The sequence below is a fragment of the Struthio camelus genome, chromosome Z (assembly GCF_040807025.1).
Source record: "Struthio camelus isolate bStrCam1 chromosome Z, bStrCam1.hap1, whole genome shotgun sequence".
NCBI lineage: Eukaryota > Metazoa > Chordata > Aves > Struthioniformes > Struthionidae > Struthio > Struthio camelus.
Window position 1 is genome coordinate 62160335 of NC_090982.1, and position 15798 is coordinate 62176132.

The 15798-nt window shown below is 39.3% G+C and overlaps 1 protein-coding gene across 2 annotated transcripts in view; it reads left to right on the plus strand.

Annotated features, from left to right (window-relative positions):
* Positions 1-15798, plus strand: part of LOC104152945 (synaptic vesicle glycoprotein 2C) — a 182045-nt gene that overhangs the window by 91663 nt on the left and 74584 nt on the right. For both annotated transcript variants that reach the window (XM_068927675.1, XM_068927674.1), the window contains exon 2: positions 4690-5397. In XM_068927675.1, coding sequence (XP_068783776.1) covers positions 4818-5397 — 580 coding nt within the window. In that variant the 5' untranslated portion in view covers positions 4690-4817. The remainder of the gene's footprint in view (positions 1-4689; positions 5398-15798) is intronic.

Here is a 15798-nt window from a genome sequence, read left to right on the forward strand (position 1 = left end):
GCCCAAAAGGATGATTCTTTTCAGGTTTTTCCCAGTGGGAGCTGAGACTGTGCTCCTGTGCTTTCTTCTGACATGTAAGAAACAATATCCTGTTTTATTCCAAGAAGAAAGGAAAGGCACTTAATTCAAAGATGTAATACAGTTCGCCCTACAAGATGCTCCTCAGCCTTTCCATGTACTCCCTGAGCTCCGGTGCTGTTCTGTGGCCTCTGTTAGCCTAGTATGTGTTCGGCTGCTGTTTCATAGTACCTGCGCTTCACAGATTTGTATGGATTATTTCCAGGAATGGCTACTAGAGTCATTGTATTTGCAGATTTTATTCCCTGCAGAATTTCTACAATGCATTATTCTTTTATTTTTCTTAGAAGGTAGGATTCCTTCCCATTGTTTTTAGAACTCTAATCTGTTAGCACTTTTAAAATACGTTTTTCTATATATCTATCCCCAAGCTTTCTGGTTGTCTTCTCCGTTGTGAGGGGAATTATTTCCATTTCTTCTTTCCCCCTTGAGCAGTTCATACACAGCTGATGGGCCTGTACTTTCGGAGCAGACTGTTGTCTTCTTTCTGTGCAGCAAGAAACATGACCATGGCAAATGTGAGAGGGCTGACTTTTTTAATTGACAATGTTGAGAACTGAGCCTGTCCCATTGCTTCATGCAATTCCCTCTCCATTTTCTGTTGAAATGCAGGACAATTGTTTGCACTTTGATGCTGACAACTGAAAATGACAAAGTACATTGGATCTGCATAGCCCGAAGAAGAAAGTGAATTTTAAAGAGAAGTAGGGATGAGAAGGGAGGATAGCTCTTGGTTCCAGTGGGAAGTACATTTTCTTTTATTGTGACAGTCTGAAACATGCAGGAGAAGCATGTTTAAATATGTTTGGTTAAAAGAAAAGTTTTGAAAATGATGAAATAGCAGCCTCCCTAAGATTTAGGTAGCCATTCCAGGTAGTGTTGGGGCCAGTATGCAAACTCATTAGCTTTCATTGACAATGCTTGGTTTATGTCATCCAAGCTGGCTAAAAATTTTCCTTGATGGTTTCCTGTCAACAAATTGATGCGTTTTTGGAACCTTCACTCAACACAAGTCCTAGCAATGCTCGTTTGAGAGGACCACATGGAAAATGGGAAGAGTGCTCTAAGTGCAAAGTAAAACTACGATATGGGAAGAGGATTCCTAAGGTCCATCCTAAAGGCTGTAGCTCAGTCTGAGTATGACTCTCAATCCTGTTCTGAAAAATTTATGATCTGAACATATGCACATACTTAATATCATATGTTGTTAGTAGCCTGTGGTCTTCAGTAAGCCTTCTCACAGCTTATGTTAAGCAAAGGTGTAAGTCTTTGTAGGTATGGGGTTTCTGGCACCTAAAAGATTTACATCTTTATTGGACCTCACAGATTTAGTTTGCAGTGTCCAGCCTTTATTTTAGATGTGGTACAATATGTGAGAGAACCAAGTGGTAATTAGAAAGACGCTTTAAAAAAAAAAAAGCTTTACAGCAGCCATGTAATTTGTTTTCCTGTGAATGTATCTTTGTGAATGTTTTGAAATATTTATTTGCATGTACTACTTGAAATAGTGTTTTCATTAGAGGTGAAATCACTGTTTTCCTGGGAAAATACCACATTTTGTTTTTTTAATCAAAGGAATTGAATAGGAATATGGGATTAGTTTAGTGAAAGTAGCAAGCTTGTTGGGTAAGACAGTTGGTGCTAAAAAGAATCAATAACTAGATTCTCATTTGTACTTCAGCTATTTTAGGCTACTCAGGTAGTCATTAATTCTCACTCCTTCAGACTTCCCGGTTGCTTACTAGTAGTCAGTTAGAGCAGCCTAATTAAAAGGGTAGGGAGCTGTTACGCACAGGCTGTAAATAATTCCTCTTAGTACTTATCACCCTTAAGGCAGGGATTTCAGTTTGAAAAGTACAGCTATTTAAAGGAATAGCATTCAAACCAGGTATGCTGCTTGGAAACCTGGGCACGACAAAGAGAAATTTTTGGTCTCAAACTCAGTACGTCTTGAATCTCACTGCCTAGACAGAAACTTGACTTAGGGGAAGTCTGTGCAGGATTTTTGCTGGAAGAGTTATACTGTTAATAAGTTTGAAGAGGTTTAATTCATTATTGACACAGCTGGTCTGACAGAACCTGCTGTATAAGCTCAGTTACTTTTGCAAATTTGTGTTTTTAGAGTGTAGGCTGCTGAACTCAGGAACAAGATCTACTGTAAAAGCACAAAGAGCTGTTTTGCCAGTGTGTCAGCGTTTGCACTTAGGAATACTTTCATCCATTATTCCTTAATGCCTACTGTCTTCCTTGCATAGATATAACCTATGGTAAAGCTAAGTTTGGCAATATCAGTATGACTACAAACCCTTAAAAGAATATTGTAGTTACTGGAAAAGCAATAATCTAAGAGTCAGAGTAATTCAGAGTTTAGCTGAAATATACTATGCACGCACCACCTAAAATCGTCTGAAACAAGAGAAATAATTTAGGAGCACTTTATAAGCATTAACTCTCATAAGAGTACCCATTAGGAGTTCATGAAGTTCTTGAAAGTCCTTATGGAAAGCTACAGCAGACTCAGTAAATGTTTTTTATGTATGATGTGTTCAGTAATAGCTAGGAGAGACTGCAGTCCACATATATGTAACAGTAGGGATCAGATGCCTCGTTCAGATGCTCCTTGTTTGGGGAGCACCTTCGAAACTGAAAAGCTGAAATTGCTAAATCTTGCGTGCTAAGGCAATTTCTCTAAGATGGCCTACTTGGGAGGATTATTTGTGCCTGAAATCAGGCCATAGTTTTCAGTCATAAATATAACTTTTTTTTTTTTTAAGCGGCACTTCTTTTCCAGTAAACGGTTCAGTTTGCACTGAACAGTTGAATAGTGCCACCACATCTCATTTCTTTGAGAAATATTCAGAATATATGAAGTTAATCTAGAGGAAGAGACTTAAAAGAAGCATTATGGTAGATTTCTATAGTCATTATAAGGAAGGCTGGGGAAGTATCTTTTAGCTTCTTAAGGCATATTGCCTGCACGTTTGTGTGATTTTTAAGGTGTGTGATTTATCAGAAGTACACCATGTCCTTAGTTTATCTGAAGCAGTCCATAATTCTTTCTATCCTTCCAAATGGCATCGATCTGAAAATTGCTGTCTGGAATATACTTCTGGGAATAGTGGTTACGTCTGAATGACTAAAAGGCAGACTTTTCAAAGCGGGAGGCAGTTCTTCTCCCATGGAGCTCAGGGAATGGTTCCACAGTACTTTAGTGGGGGGAATATAATTTTCTTCAGAAATTCCTAGCCGTTTATTCTTACTCCTGTGTTACATCTCACTGCCTCCTTGGTTGTGCTACTGCAGCTTTTTCTGAGGTTGTGCCGGAAAATGGATAATTAAAATGGTCACTGTTAAAAACAACCCTTTTCCCAAGCTGGAAGCAGGCTGTGTTTTCTTGGAAGCACTGATACTGAAATTTTAGCATGATTTCTTAAAGAAGTGAAGCTTCTGCAATCCTGTAGTGTGGATGCAGCGCCCAGAGTAATCCCCCTTCACTTAGACGTGTTACTCATGGTGTCGTTTTGTAATTGGTGTAGTTTCGCTGCCAGAGCAGGATCCTGCCTTTCTTCCCTGCCTTTGCTTGCACGTTGCTGCCATTTCTTTCTGCTACCCCTAGCGACTGTGCAGGCATGTGATGAGCTGAACTGCCTTGCTGATCTACCTGAAAACTAACCAGGGAAAAGGGAAACGTTACTTTTCAGTCAAATGCACAAGCAGCTCTGACTCATTAGGCAGCCACAGGATCACGAATGCTGACTCAAAGGAAGAGATGGCAAGGTACAGCAGAGCAGCAGCAAGGGCAATGGGATGAAATGTCTTGGTGCTTGCACCCAGCTGGACTGGCCTGAGCTCACGCTGGATTAACACTCAAAGACATATGAGCTAAGCATACTTAATTGCTCCAGGCTGCCTCTACTGTCACAACGGAAAAAGGAGAGAGGGATGCTCCTGTGGATGATTTAGGTATTAGAAATCTCCAAAGTGTGGAAGTGCCATCACTTCAGCCCACCTGTCCCCCTGCGCTGATTATAGATCGCAACTACATAGCATATATTGTTAAGGCTCAATGTGATAAATCTGAACTTCTGTCTACTCTTAATAACTTGCAAACATATTGGCCAAGTTCAGACAAATTTGAAAGACTGTTAGGGATCTTGGGAATGTTCCCTCCCTATGAATTTTATGTAAAAAGGAGGCTGGACAGAGGATGGAGACTTTAATGGTAACTCGCTGAGAGACAAGCTTTAGTATTTATAACCTTTTATTACAGAGAATTCAAATGCTGGAAGGACACCGGAGTGTGTGTATGGCTCAGTGTGACGTATGGCTCATGGAATTGCCTGTTTCCTTTCAGAATAAAAACTGGTATCCGTTGAAAAAAACAGGCTATAATAAATTTCATTCTGAAATTACGTAGGGAAATTAGATTTTTCTTAAGATTTTCCTTGTAGCCTAGGATGTTTGCATCTCCAAAGAAAATGCATGTTTATATATCTGAAGCCCTGAACTGGGATGTGCAGTGCTTAAATAAGATAGTTGTGGTACTGTATCAGTGTGAAGAATAAAATGAGAAGGAACAAAATGTAATTTTTTTTCTCTCATATTTTGCAGGTGCTGTGTTAGAGCTTCATATGTTCTTGGGCTTTTGCTATTGATGTCCAACACAAAGTAGGTATTCCAAACGGTATTTGGCAGGTCTGTCTGTCTGCAGTAGAACAGCAATCTTTCTTTGATACAAGATGGAAGAAACATACAAAGATAGGACTTCACTAGTGAAAGGGGCAAAAGATATTGCCAAAGAGGTGAAGAGACAAGCTGTCAAAAAAGTGAATAAAGCTGTTGACAAAGCTCAGGATGGCTACACCCAGAGGTCCTACAACCGATTCCAGGATGAGGAAGATGATGATGATTACTATGTCCAAGGAGGAAATTATGGTGTAGAAGCTAATGATGATGAAGGATCAAGTGAAGCAACCGAAGGACATGATGAAGATGATGAAATTTATGAAGGGGAATATCAGGGAATCCCTAACATGGGGCAGGGCAAGGATGGCATGGTGGCCTTAGGGCAGCCTATGCGTGATGAATATAAGGATCGTCATGAACTGGAAACGGAGAGGAAGGCTGATGAGGAAGAGCTAGCACAGCAGTATGAACTGATAATTCAAGAATGTGGCCATGGTCGTTTCCAGTGGGCCCTCTTCTTTGTATTGGGAATGGCCCTAATGGCTGATGGAGTCGAAGTTTTTGTGGTTGGATTTGTGTTGCCCAGTGCTGAGACAGATATGTGTATACCCAATTCTGGATCAGGATGGCTTGGTGAGTGAAACCTCTGCTCTCTCTTTGTGGTGTTACAAGTGGCACTTACGGTATGTCTAAATGATAACTTGTGAACATGAATGCTTATTTAAAACTTTTTATGTTAAATATAAATAAGCAAGCCACTAAATGCATCAAGAGCTAATATGGATTTGATGAAGATAGTGACATTGTTTATTTTTTAGATAATTTGCAATCAAAAGTATAAATACATCAGTAAAGTGGAAGACTGCACAGTAAAATTAAAGAGCAGAGGGATATATTCTGGTCTGGGTTACAAGAGCACACATCCAGGTGACCTGTATTTAAAAAAAAGCAATGTGATTATTGGAGCTCTTCTGAATTTGCACAGGTGTAATGGAGAATAGATTATATAACTAAGCAGCAACAGTTCTCACCCTGAGTGGGAGCTTTCCCAGAGGAGAGGTGGAATACAATCTGAGGGAAGCAGGAAATCCAGGGAAATCTCTGTCCAGCTTTTCTTTCTTCTGACTCTTTCAGTCCCGCTCTCCCAGCGACTGCTTTCTTCTCTAGCCCCCCAGAACGTTCAGTGTGTACTTGGAGTGAGTGGGGACAGAGCCAGTGGACAGATGGCTGGAGACACAGCTGGGGTACGCTTTCTGCATCCCGCCAGCTGTGGGGAAGGGCTGTTTCTCGTTGCCTGTTCCCTCCCGCAGCACAGCGACGAGGCAGGCTGAGCTGGCGTTGGGTGCCTTGGTGAGGGTGACAGCACTGCAGGCAGGCCTGCGCTTTTCTTCCTGGGCAGGCCCAGGATAATCCAGGATAAAGCAAGGATTTCACAGGGCTGGGCTACAGGAAAAGAGAGTATAAGTGATTGCCCTTGGAAAAGGGGAGGTAGAAGTGTAGGGGTTTGGGACATGACAGAAAATGGAATATATGGATGTATATACAGGTTTCGGCCTGAAGGGGCTCAGACTATTACAGAAAAGAAGGAGGGCTTCGTGTAAAATATATAAGAACTTTCGCCTGACAGCAGATGTGCTGTTTTCTTCTTTGTACCTTTATAGTGCGTGGTTCTCAGTTGCAACAATCCCATTTTAACTTTATTTTAGTTTCTCTCATGTCCTGATCTTTATCCCTTTGCTCCTGATCAGTTAAAAGTACCCTCAGATATTAAATGCATAAAAACTAGATTCAGAATTTTAAATAACACAAACTGTGACAGAAGGTCTCTTAGTAGAACATTAAGGCCACATCAGGTTGGATTCCTGACACTGATACGAGCAGTTTGACTCTGTTGGTTTTAATAAGTGGGCAATGGTCGTCCTCATTTATACCTCCAAATCTCCCTTCGTGTCAGTGAGTCATGAGTGGAAGTGGGAGCAGAGTTCTCACCTGTCTGGGCTCTTTGAGACATTCCTTGCCGTTACATCAGCTTTGTTGGAAACAAACTGCCTTAGCTATTTGTATGGTGGAGCAATTAAACTTCTAATAACATAAATTAAATCATCCAACTCTTTATGGTTAAAGAGGCTGCATGCAAAAAATGTTTGGTACTCTTGGTTACACAAATTCATAAATGTCATATTTGCCATGGCTTAGACCAATGAGTTCTCATAGGGACCTTTTACAGAAAGAAGGTGCATAAGCGTGTCTATTGACAGCCATTTTGGAGCTCAGTAAGTAATTCAAAGAGGAGAGGGAGAGAGAAACTAAAACACGCAAAAAAATGGTATCTCTAAATGTTACTGTGTCAGTGCAGATACTAATACTGAACAAATTTTATGAAAACTGTGGTGCAGAATTTGCTTTTAATGTGATTTTATTACCCAATATTTAGCAGCTGAGGTTTGAACATATTTAAACTCTGTTAATCAATTTTACAAGTCCTCTCTATTGCTAGAACAAAAATGATGTATCTCACCCTCCTTTTTAAGTTCCTGATAACCTCTTTTGTTTTACCCACTCACTTTCCCCAAAAGCTGAATTGTCAAAATTGATTTTGTTACCCAAGATGATAGCAATATAAGGGTAGCCACTCTCTCTGCAACCTCTTCAAGTTGCTTACACGTTCAATAGCTGACTGAGCTGCATGTGCAGCCCCTTCCACTTGCATTAAATGTTATCCTGGGAAATGGACCTTCTAGTGTTTGAGCGATTCTAAAGCATTGGTGTTCTTGACATCTCTGATTATCACGTTACGGCTGTGAAGAACGTGGCCTTAACTCTTTTTCTTTGTTACACCTGCAAGACAGAATTGAAATTTGAGGGGAAATATATATTACGTTTTCTAAAAATATTTCACTTTAACAGTTGCTGTATGCATTGTGGAGGTGCTCTGTGACTGTGAGTGGGGAGTGTTGTCCCTGCAGTAGCAAGTGGATGTGAAGATGGAGCCATATATTAAGATATGGCTCCTGTCTAGAAGAAGGTTGAGGGTTCCGCAATCACTGGACTTCTTAAGACATTTTCTTGAGATACTTTGGAATGACTCTGTCCATAGTTAATTGAAATTCATCACAGCAGCTGGTAAATTCCAAATATTATGTATATGTAGATGATACTTGCAGAGAAAATTAGGGAAACAACTCTGAAAGGCTTAGATGAGTAGTGTATTCTCATGCCTAAAATATGGAAGTTGTAATGAATACCCCCATATCTTCCTTTTGTAATAATATAGCACTAGCCTCTGTATTGTGGTATTAACAAATACTTGATTCTGTGTTAAAGGATTAACACAGAAAAAAGGGGGGGAAATTGAGCTAAGCAATCTTATCTTTCTTTTCTGTATATAAAAGGCATTGCAACATGTTGTGGTTTCATCAATAATTCTACAAAACGAATGATATTACATGCCTATTGGTAATAGAAATGTATTATAGATTGCAATCCTTTAATACAGTGATGAATATAATACCTATGCCCAATATAAATATACCCTCCTTGCAGACAGAATAACCGTAATTCCGGTGATACAAAATATTCATCAGGGCAGTGAATGTTTAGTGGAAGCATTTTAATATGATCGTAACTAGGCCTTCACAGCCATGCATTTTAAGTACTTTACTGTTGTGATTTCCCATCCTAATTGCATCCTAACTGGGGTCCTTTAGACAGGCATAATTTTTTCATGATTATAATTTCATAATCTAGAGGGCTTTAATGTTATTAGAATACTGAAGTCATGAGACCAGGGCTAGCAGTTATAAAGTGGAATCAGTACGTATGTACACATGTGCAATACTTATTTTTCACGTGATTTTCTAGACTATTAAAAGAACACAGTAAGAACATGCTAATTTGTCACTAAAAAGCATCCATTGACTCGATTACTAATTGTAAAAATGGATTTCTTATCCCCCATGCCACTGTGGTTTACCAGGGGACACGAGCTACCTAAAAGCATATACCAGTATTCATATTCATATGACAGTATGCAAAATCTCCATGTTGCACGACTTGTCTCACTTGCACCAGGTCAGAGTCCCAAATTCCCTCTGTACTGACCCTTGTATGAGCTTGCGATTGCTGTTGATTGATCCAGCAGCAGCTTGTCAGTCAGTGAAGGCATACAATGAAAGTGCTGATTAGAATTCATGAGCTGGTTTCTTCATACCTTTTAGGTTAAATAATATAAATCATCTATCTTTTTCTTCTCTAAGGATTTTTTTTTTTTTAATAAGTTCAGAAGTGGACTTGCTTATACTCTGGCAAGATTATAGGCACACTGCTAGGAACAAGGGAAAGGCTTACTTTCCCTGCTCTAAAACCTGCCTGTACTTGCCAACTCCTGCCCATACATAGATCCACGCTGACCTCTTGGGTGCCGGCCCCAGTGAGACAGGAGTGTACGTTTCTGAGGTTGTAGTCTCTGGCCTAAGGGCATGGTTTTAATTTTGTTCTACCTGTATCTTGGTTTTACATGTAGCTCAGAACTGGACTGATTTAAGTTAATCCTCTAGGGATTTTGGAATTTCCTGGATGATGAAACTCATGTGAGACTCACCGTACCAACTAGGTTTTGTCTTTTCAAGATTTGTACAGAGGGTTTTTATTTTTATTTCTCTGTAGGCAGATGTAAGGGGCTATAATTGACAAATTACAAATTCGTAGCACCTTTCCTTTTCTGAAGACCACATGATACGATTTCACTAGGAATGGGATCTAAGAAGTGCAGCAGGTCTTCATGTTTTTAGTTGAAATCCTGCTTTTTTATGATTCCAATTTGAAGGAATTAATGCTGCAACAGATACCCTCTGATAGGTGAACTAAAAGAATTTTCTCTCGTGGCAAAGCTTCCCAAGAAAGAGATGGAAAAAATGTTTTCTTACCGGTAATAAAGAGATACCTATCTGCTGCCAGTGTCATGGCTGCTAACTAATGTTAACCAAATCACAAAGAAGTTGCAGTCCTCGGTGCCTCAAACTGAACGTTTTAGCCTCAAATTGTCATAAGAGAATTAGAAGACATGGAAAAATCTTAGAGGCTAAGATGGTAATAATCCTTTAGTGCTGGCAGTGATTTCTCTCCTGAGTCACTAACCTTCTCGAATGGACACGTTTGTTGGAAGGTGAGTGGTGGTAGAATCAGAAAAGAGGGCTGGAAGGAACTGTGGGAAATTTCTAGTCCACTTTCTCACTCCCATTGCAATGTAAACTATATCTAACACAGACCGTTTGTCTAGCCTGTTCTTAAAAACCTCCAGCCCTAAAGGAAGAGGAATGAAGAAATGGGTTTTGCTTTTCCACCCTTATTTTAATCTTTGAAATAACCACTTGTGTATAAGTAGTGGTGGGGAAAAGTGAAGTAAGAATGAAGGAATGGCTCTGTCTTTTCATAGTCATTGATAGCAGATCATTACCACGGTCAAGCGAACAAACAAATCTCGATGCGGTTTAAAGGTCAAATTCACTTGAGCTAATGCTGTAATAGAATTTCTGAATTCTTTCTAAGCATTAACTTTTTAATGTGTGCATCTAATCACAGCAAGAACATATATTTAAGAATATGCTGGAGTTCGTATAAAGTGTGAAGTAAGTAGAGCGAAGTCACATCAACTCTCTCTCTCTGTGGATGTCTTACTATTTATATTTCTTCTTACACTTCTTTGGGCTGTATCTATTCTATTTCAGTACTGGTGTTGAAAAGATGATGTGTCCTGCCTTTTGTAACTTTTTTTTCCCTGATGCCAACAACTTACGTGGTAGAAGATTAATTTGCAGATCCCATTTAATTCTTGCTGTTACCTACGGAGCTTAGATGTAATCTTTTGAAACATTTTTTTCTGTAGGATATGAATCCTCTGTAGCACCTGTTCTAATGAGAGATCTAAGGTAAAGGAGAATTCATCCCTTTCTGGAAGGGCTTTATTTTCATTTGAATGATCTATATTCTTAGAGACCTGATGTGGCATTCTATAAAGACCGTTACTGTTTTTTTCAAATTTAAACCTAGTAGTGTCTTCTAATTCTGTGTATATGCAGCATTCGCTGTGTGAATTGTTTTTCATAAACTGCTATATTTTGCACTCACTTTAAGCCAGGATACTTTTATTCTTAACTTATTGCTAGCAGCTGGTCAACATGCCTTAATCTTTTCTATTCTTTAAAAAGCTTATCATTGACCCCACTTGTGTATCTGAATCCTGTCTATTCTTTCGTCTTCTAACCCACTGAATGTGTAGCTGACAATCATTTTCAAGGGTTCCTCTTTTTCAGACCTGACCTAAGCTTTTTTTCAGTTTGCTTTGACTTCTTACACTTCACAGCAATTGCTTTTGCCTGAGTACCCAGCCAAAGCTTAGAGCCAACAGTCCATCTTCATCATTCTTAACTGGCAGCTACCAATTCCACACACTTATTGAAAACTTGTTCTCTTTTAGCTTCTTTTTTCTTTTTTAATGGTTTCTACAGGTGATATTTTCAGAAGGCACCTCTAATGCTTCCTTCAGCTTCCTTGATAGGCAGGGGTCCCAGAGGCCTTGTTCGTGGTCTGCCTTAGTTTTCCGTCTGTTTGTGTAATCTCACCCATAAAAGCAAAACCAGTTTCATCTCTGTGCTGAAAAAACACACATCTTCTGTCCTCTTTGGACGTAAAATCTCATTCTGCCTTCCTGATCTTACCTTGTCGATAATGAACGTATTAAAGTACAAAACAGCTAAAATAGAAATCGTAATCTTCCTTGCTTCTCACGTTTTCACAAGTTATCATCTTTCTTGATCACTGGGACTGTGTTGCTATCCTGCCTGTTACTCTAGGTCTGAATAACCCCATTTCTATGACTCCACATGCAGACTATCCCTAAATTTTAAGAGTTTTTTTTTCCTCAAAACTTAACTTGAATTACGGCCTTTCCTTCCCATCACAAAAATAAGACACTTTACCCCTTTCTCAGCATCTTTGCACCTAAAGTAGAGAAGCTTCCTTTCTGCCAGGCTAGACAAAGTTATCCTGTCCCAGTTATGTCTGTTCAGGATGCCTTGCCGCTCCTTCTGAACGTCTCTTCACTGGCTCTGCCATGCGATCTGTAAGGGCTTGCCTTCTGGCTTACCTTCGCTTGTAGAGCCCTTGATAGTCACACAGCTATTACAGTTGTTATCAGTGGACAGAGGCTGTCTCCTGCTTCTGACTGGCCCATGATGCCAGCCTTCTTTGCACTCGTTGGCATGTTTTCGAACAGATACCTTCATCCTTTTTTCACTTTAGCTCCTCAGTACTGGAAAAAAAATCCATTTAAATGTCATAGGATTAAGTGATTATCTTCTTTAAACGTTCCTTTGCATTCATGCCAACAAAACCTGACAACTAGTAAGCCACTCATATGCTATGACTATCATCTTTTCCAAAGGCCACTGCTTTTTCGTTGCTTCCTTGTATTCTCTCTGTTCTGTTTTGCACCCATATATCACCTCTTGTCTAAAATTTAGACTGAATGCTCTCTTGAGCATAAACAATCTTTTTGTTCTGTGTTACTTAATATATTACTTACCTACAGCGGTATCGCAGTCCATAATTAGGGCTCATAGTACAGGAACGCAAACAGAAATAATCTTTACATGAAAGAGAGATTCTTAGTTGATTAGCCATAGAGAGAGAATTTCTTCTATCCAAAAACCTCAAGTATCATGATAAATCACTGGTTCAGGTTGGGGAGTATCTGCTTAGGTGGCAAGCAGCTCTGCAGAACAGGATGTAAGGGTCCTCCTAGGCAACAAGTTGAACATGGGTCAGCAGTGCACCCTTCAGCAATGAAAGCTGACTGCGTTCTGGGCTGTATTAGCACGAATGTAGCCACTAGGGAGAGAGGAGTGATTTATTTCCCTTTACTCCAAGCTTATGAGACCACATCTAGCATGCTTTGTCCAGTTGTGGAGCCGCCTGGTACAAGAGAGAGATTAATGAATTTGAGCAAGTTCAATAAAGGACCACTAAGGTGTTTAAGAGGGCTGGAATACATGACATGTAAGAAGAAGCTGAGGGAACTGGGCTTGTTTAGCTTGGAGAAAAGTCTAAGAGGGGATCTGACAGTAGTATTTGGCTACCTAATTTTGCAAGGGGAGGATTAAGAGAAGAAGTCAGATTTTTCTGAGAGGAGCACAAGAGGTCACAAGTTGCGACAGGGAAATTCTGTTTGCATATAAATAAAAAAGTTCATAGTGAGGTGGTCAGCCACTGGGACGCATTACCCAGAAAGGTTGTGGGGTCTTCTGGAGATTTTCAAAAGTTGCTTGAACGAGGCCCTGAGCAAAGTGACCTCACTTTGAAGCTAGCACTCCTTAGAGCAGGAGGTTGGACTAGTGACCTCCAACGGTCCCTCAACTAAAATTTTTCTGATTTCTGTAATTTGAAAAAAACCTCTTTGTTAACACCTCATTACTTATAACATTTTTAGCTTCCTGTAACCAAAAAATATATTACAGTTACTGCATTTGAGTACACCTTTAAAGAACACAGTGTTCTGAACTCATGGATTTTGCACAGGCTTGCTAGTTTGCACACAAACTAGGGTCTAAATTCGTTTGGGCAAAGTGATATAGCTTGAGCTATTTGTTCTCCTCCTGAGCCTGTATGGATTCTTCCTTGCTTCTGTAGAACTCTGAGACGGTGCCACGAAATGACAGTGAGTAATGGACTGCAGGATCTGGCTCTGAGGGAAGCATTTTGTAAGTATTCAGGCATCGTACATGCCTGGTGGAATTCTCCAAAGTGCTTGGGCACTTCATTAATTCAGGAGACTCCTAATACACATCCTTCGGGACATGTATGTACAAATCTGGAATTAAATTATTATTCGCAGATTGTGCTTCTTCTCATGCATGTTTTGATAGGTTTCCTTCCTGTAACTTGTTACTGGAGCAACAACAAACTTCCCTTTTAGAGAGAGAGATTTCTCGTGTTGCAGAGGTTAAGACTTAAATGATCTTAAGCAAAATTTTATGTTAAGTTCTCTTTGATTGTCAACGTTTATGATAGTCTTTTGCTTTCTCATCTTTGAAGTTGCTATAAATTCTCTGTGTAAGTCAGATAAATAGAGATACAATGATCTGTAGAAGAGGAGTTTTCTTAGCTTTCTGATCTTTTGGGGGGACTGTATTTTAATGTGGAAGCTGAAGATTTGGCCTTTGCTAGCCATTGGTTGAATCAGCGTTTTATCCTAACTTTTTTTTTTGGCTGCTGTAAGGAAATGCGCTTGTAAGCTTGAAAAAAGGCCATGAAAAATCAGTGTATTGATCTTAGTGAACTGAGGTTATTCCCCTCTGTAAATTCATTAAAACTTTTTCTACCAGCGTTGTTTATGTAGGGCTATATTACACTTATAACTAGCTTAACTAAAATTTATTTTGAGGCTGAAATCCAAAACTTGGGAAAGTCTAATACTGACTAGCTGATTTTATTTGCATTTCTTCTTAAATGTCTGAATGTTAAGTTTTTTTTTTGAAAAATGTCTACTTCAAGCATTATGGTTTACTTTTATCTACTCAATTCAATTCCAGTGATACTTCTGACAGCATGGTTCCTCTGTATACTGTCATGCAGAAGACAGGAACACTTAGCTATATATTTGACATTTATTTATAAAAAGGTCTGAATCATGATTAATGGGCACAAAACCATACTTACATAGCAGTTGAAAAAACTCATTCCTGTAAGTAGGAACCTGTTTATAACACTTTTTTCTCTTGTTGTTAAATATTATTATAGGTCTTTATATACAGGTAAGAAGGTTATTGTGTGTGCCTGCATAGAATACAGCAGGAGAAAGTGAGCGAGTTTTTTCTGGTCACATTTCAGTTGGTAGCAGGGTACCAGATTGGTAATGATATAATAGACAATAAATGGTATAAATTAAAAGAAAACCATGCTCTGCTTCTCTGTATTTTACTGTTATGTGCAAGTGGTGGAAGATGTGCTGCTATGAGTTGAAACTTCCAGGGGTACTCCTTTATATATTTTTATTATGGAGAAATTCTTAAAATTTTGGAGGGGGTTTATGATTTTGGACTTCAAAGGTAGAGGAAGAGACTTAGTACTGATTTTTTAAATATGGAATCTTGTCCATAGTATGAATGGTAATCTTATTGAAAGCAGCACAGATCTTGAAATGATTTTTAGAAATGGATTTTAAAATTACTATATTCACAAGAAATGAATCTAGGTTAAAAACACTTACTGGAATCACAGCAGATCTTAGAGTGTGAGGAATATCACTGAAATAGCAGTGAGAGTCCATTGTGCTTATGGTTAATAGTAGTAATAAATCTTTTTAGCAGCAATAGAAGTATTTAGAAATAGAGCTGTAGTCACTGAAATGTGCGCTAAATATTCCTGAGCAAGACGAAAACTTGCATGGAGGATTAACGCCTTATTTCTTCAGAAGAAGATGCCAGAAATACAAATGCTATCATGCATGCTGTTCACCTTTGGTACAGTTCAATTCCCTTCCAATGGCATTAAACTATTACTACTGCAGTGCTTTCTCTGCTTGGCTTCCAGACATAATTATCTGGGGGAGGAAAATTAGGAGAAAGATCCTTATACATTCTAAGGAGCTATGTTACTTGAATCAGTAGAGATGGTATGCTTGGTTTTGGTTTTTGAGGGAAAGAAAGGAACAGGAGAGAGAGTGTGCAATATAATTTTTGTCTGTTATGAACTGGATTAAACACGCCACATGGAACGTCCTGGGCTTGTCACAAGCTAGGAACTGGGAGCACAGACTGGAACCGTTAATGAAACGCAGCATATTCAGTTCTGTGAGCTGTTAGGGGCTTCTGCTAGAAGCCAGTAGTTTAAGGTAGGGTCACAGCTACACTCCTTTTCTGGGTTCCCAAATCATCTTGCAGTGACAGAAGGTTGTGCTAACAGGGAGAGCATTAGCACCATGTAGGAAGTTTTGATGATCCAGTTTTTCCTGTTTCGTGTTGTTTCAGCATGCAGCTT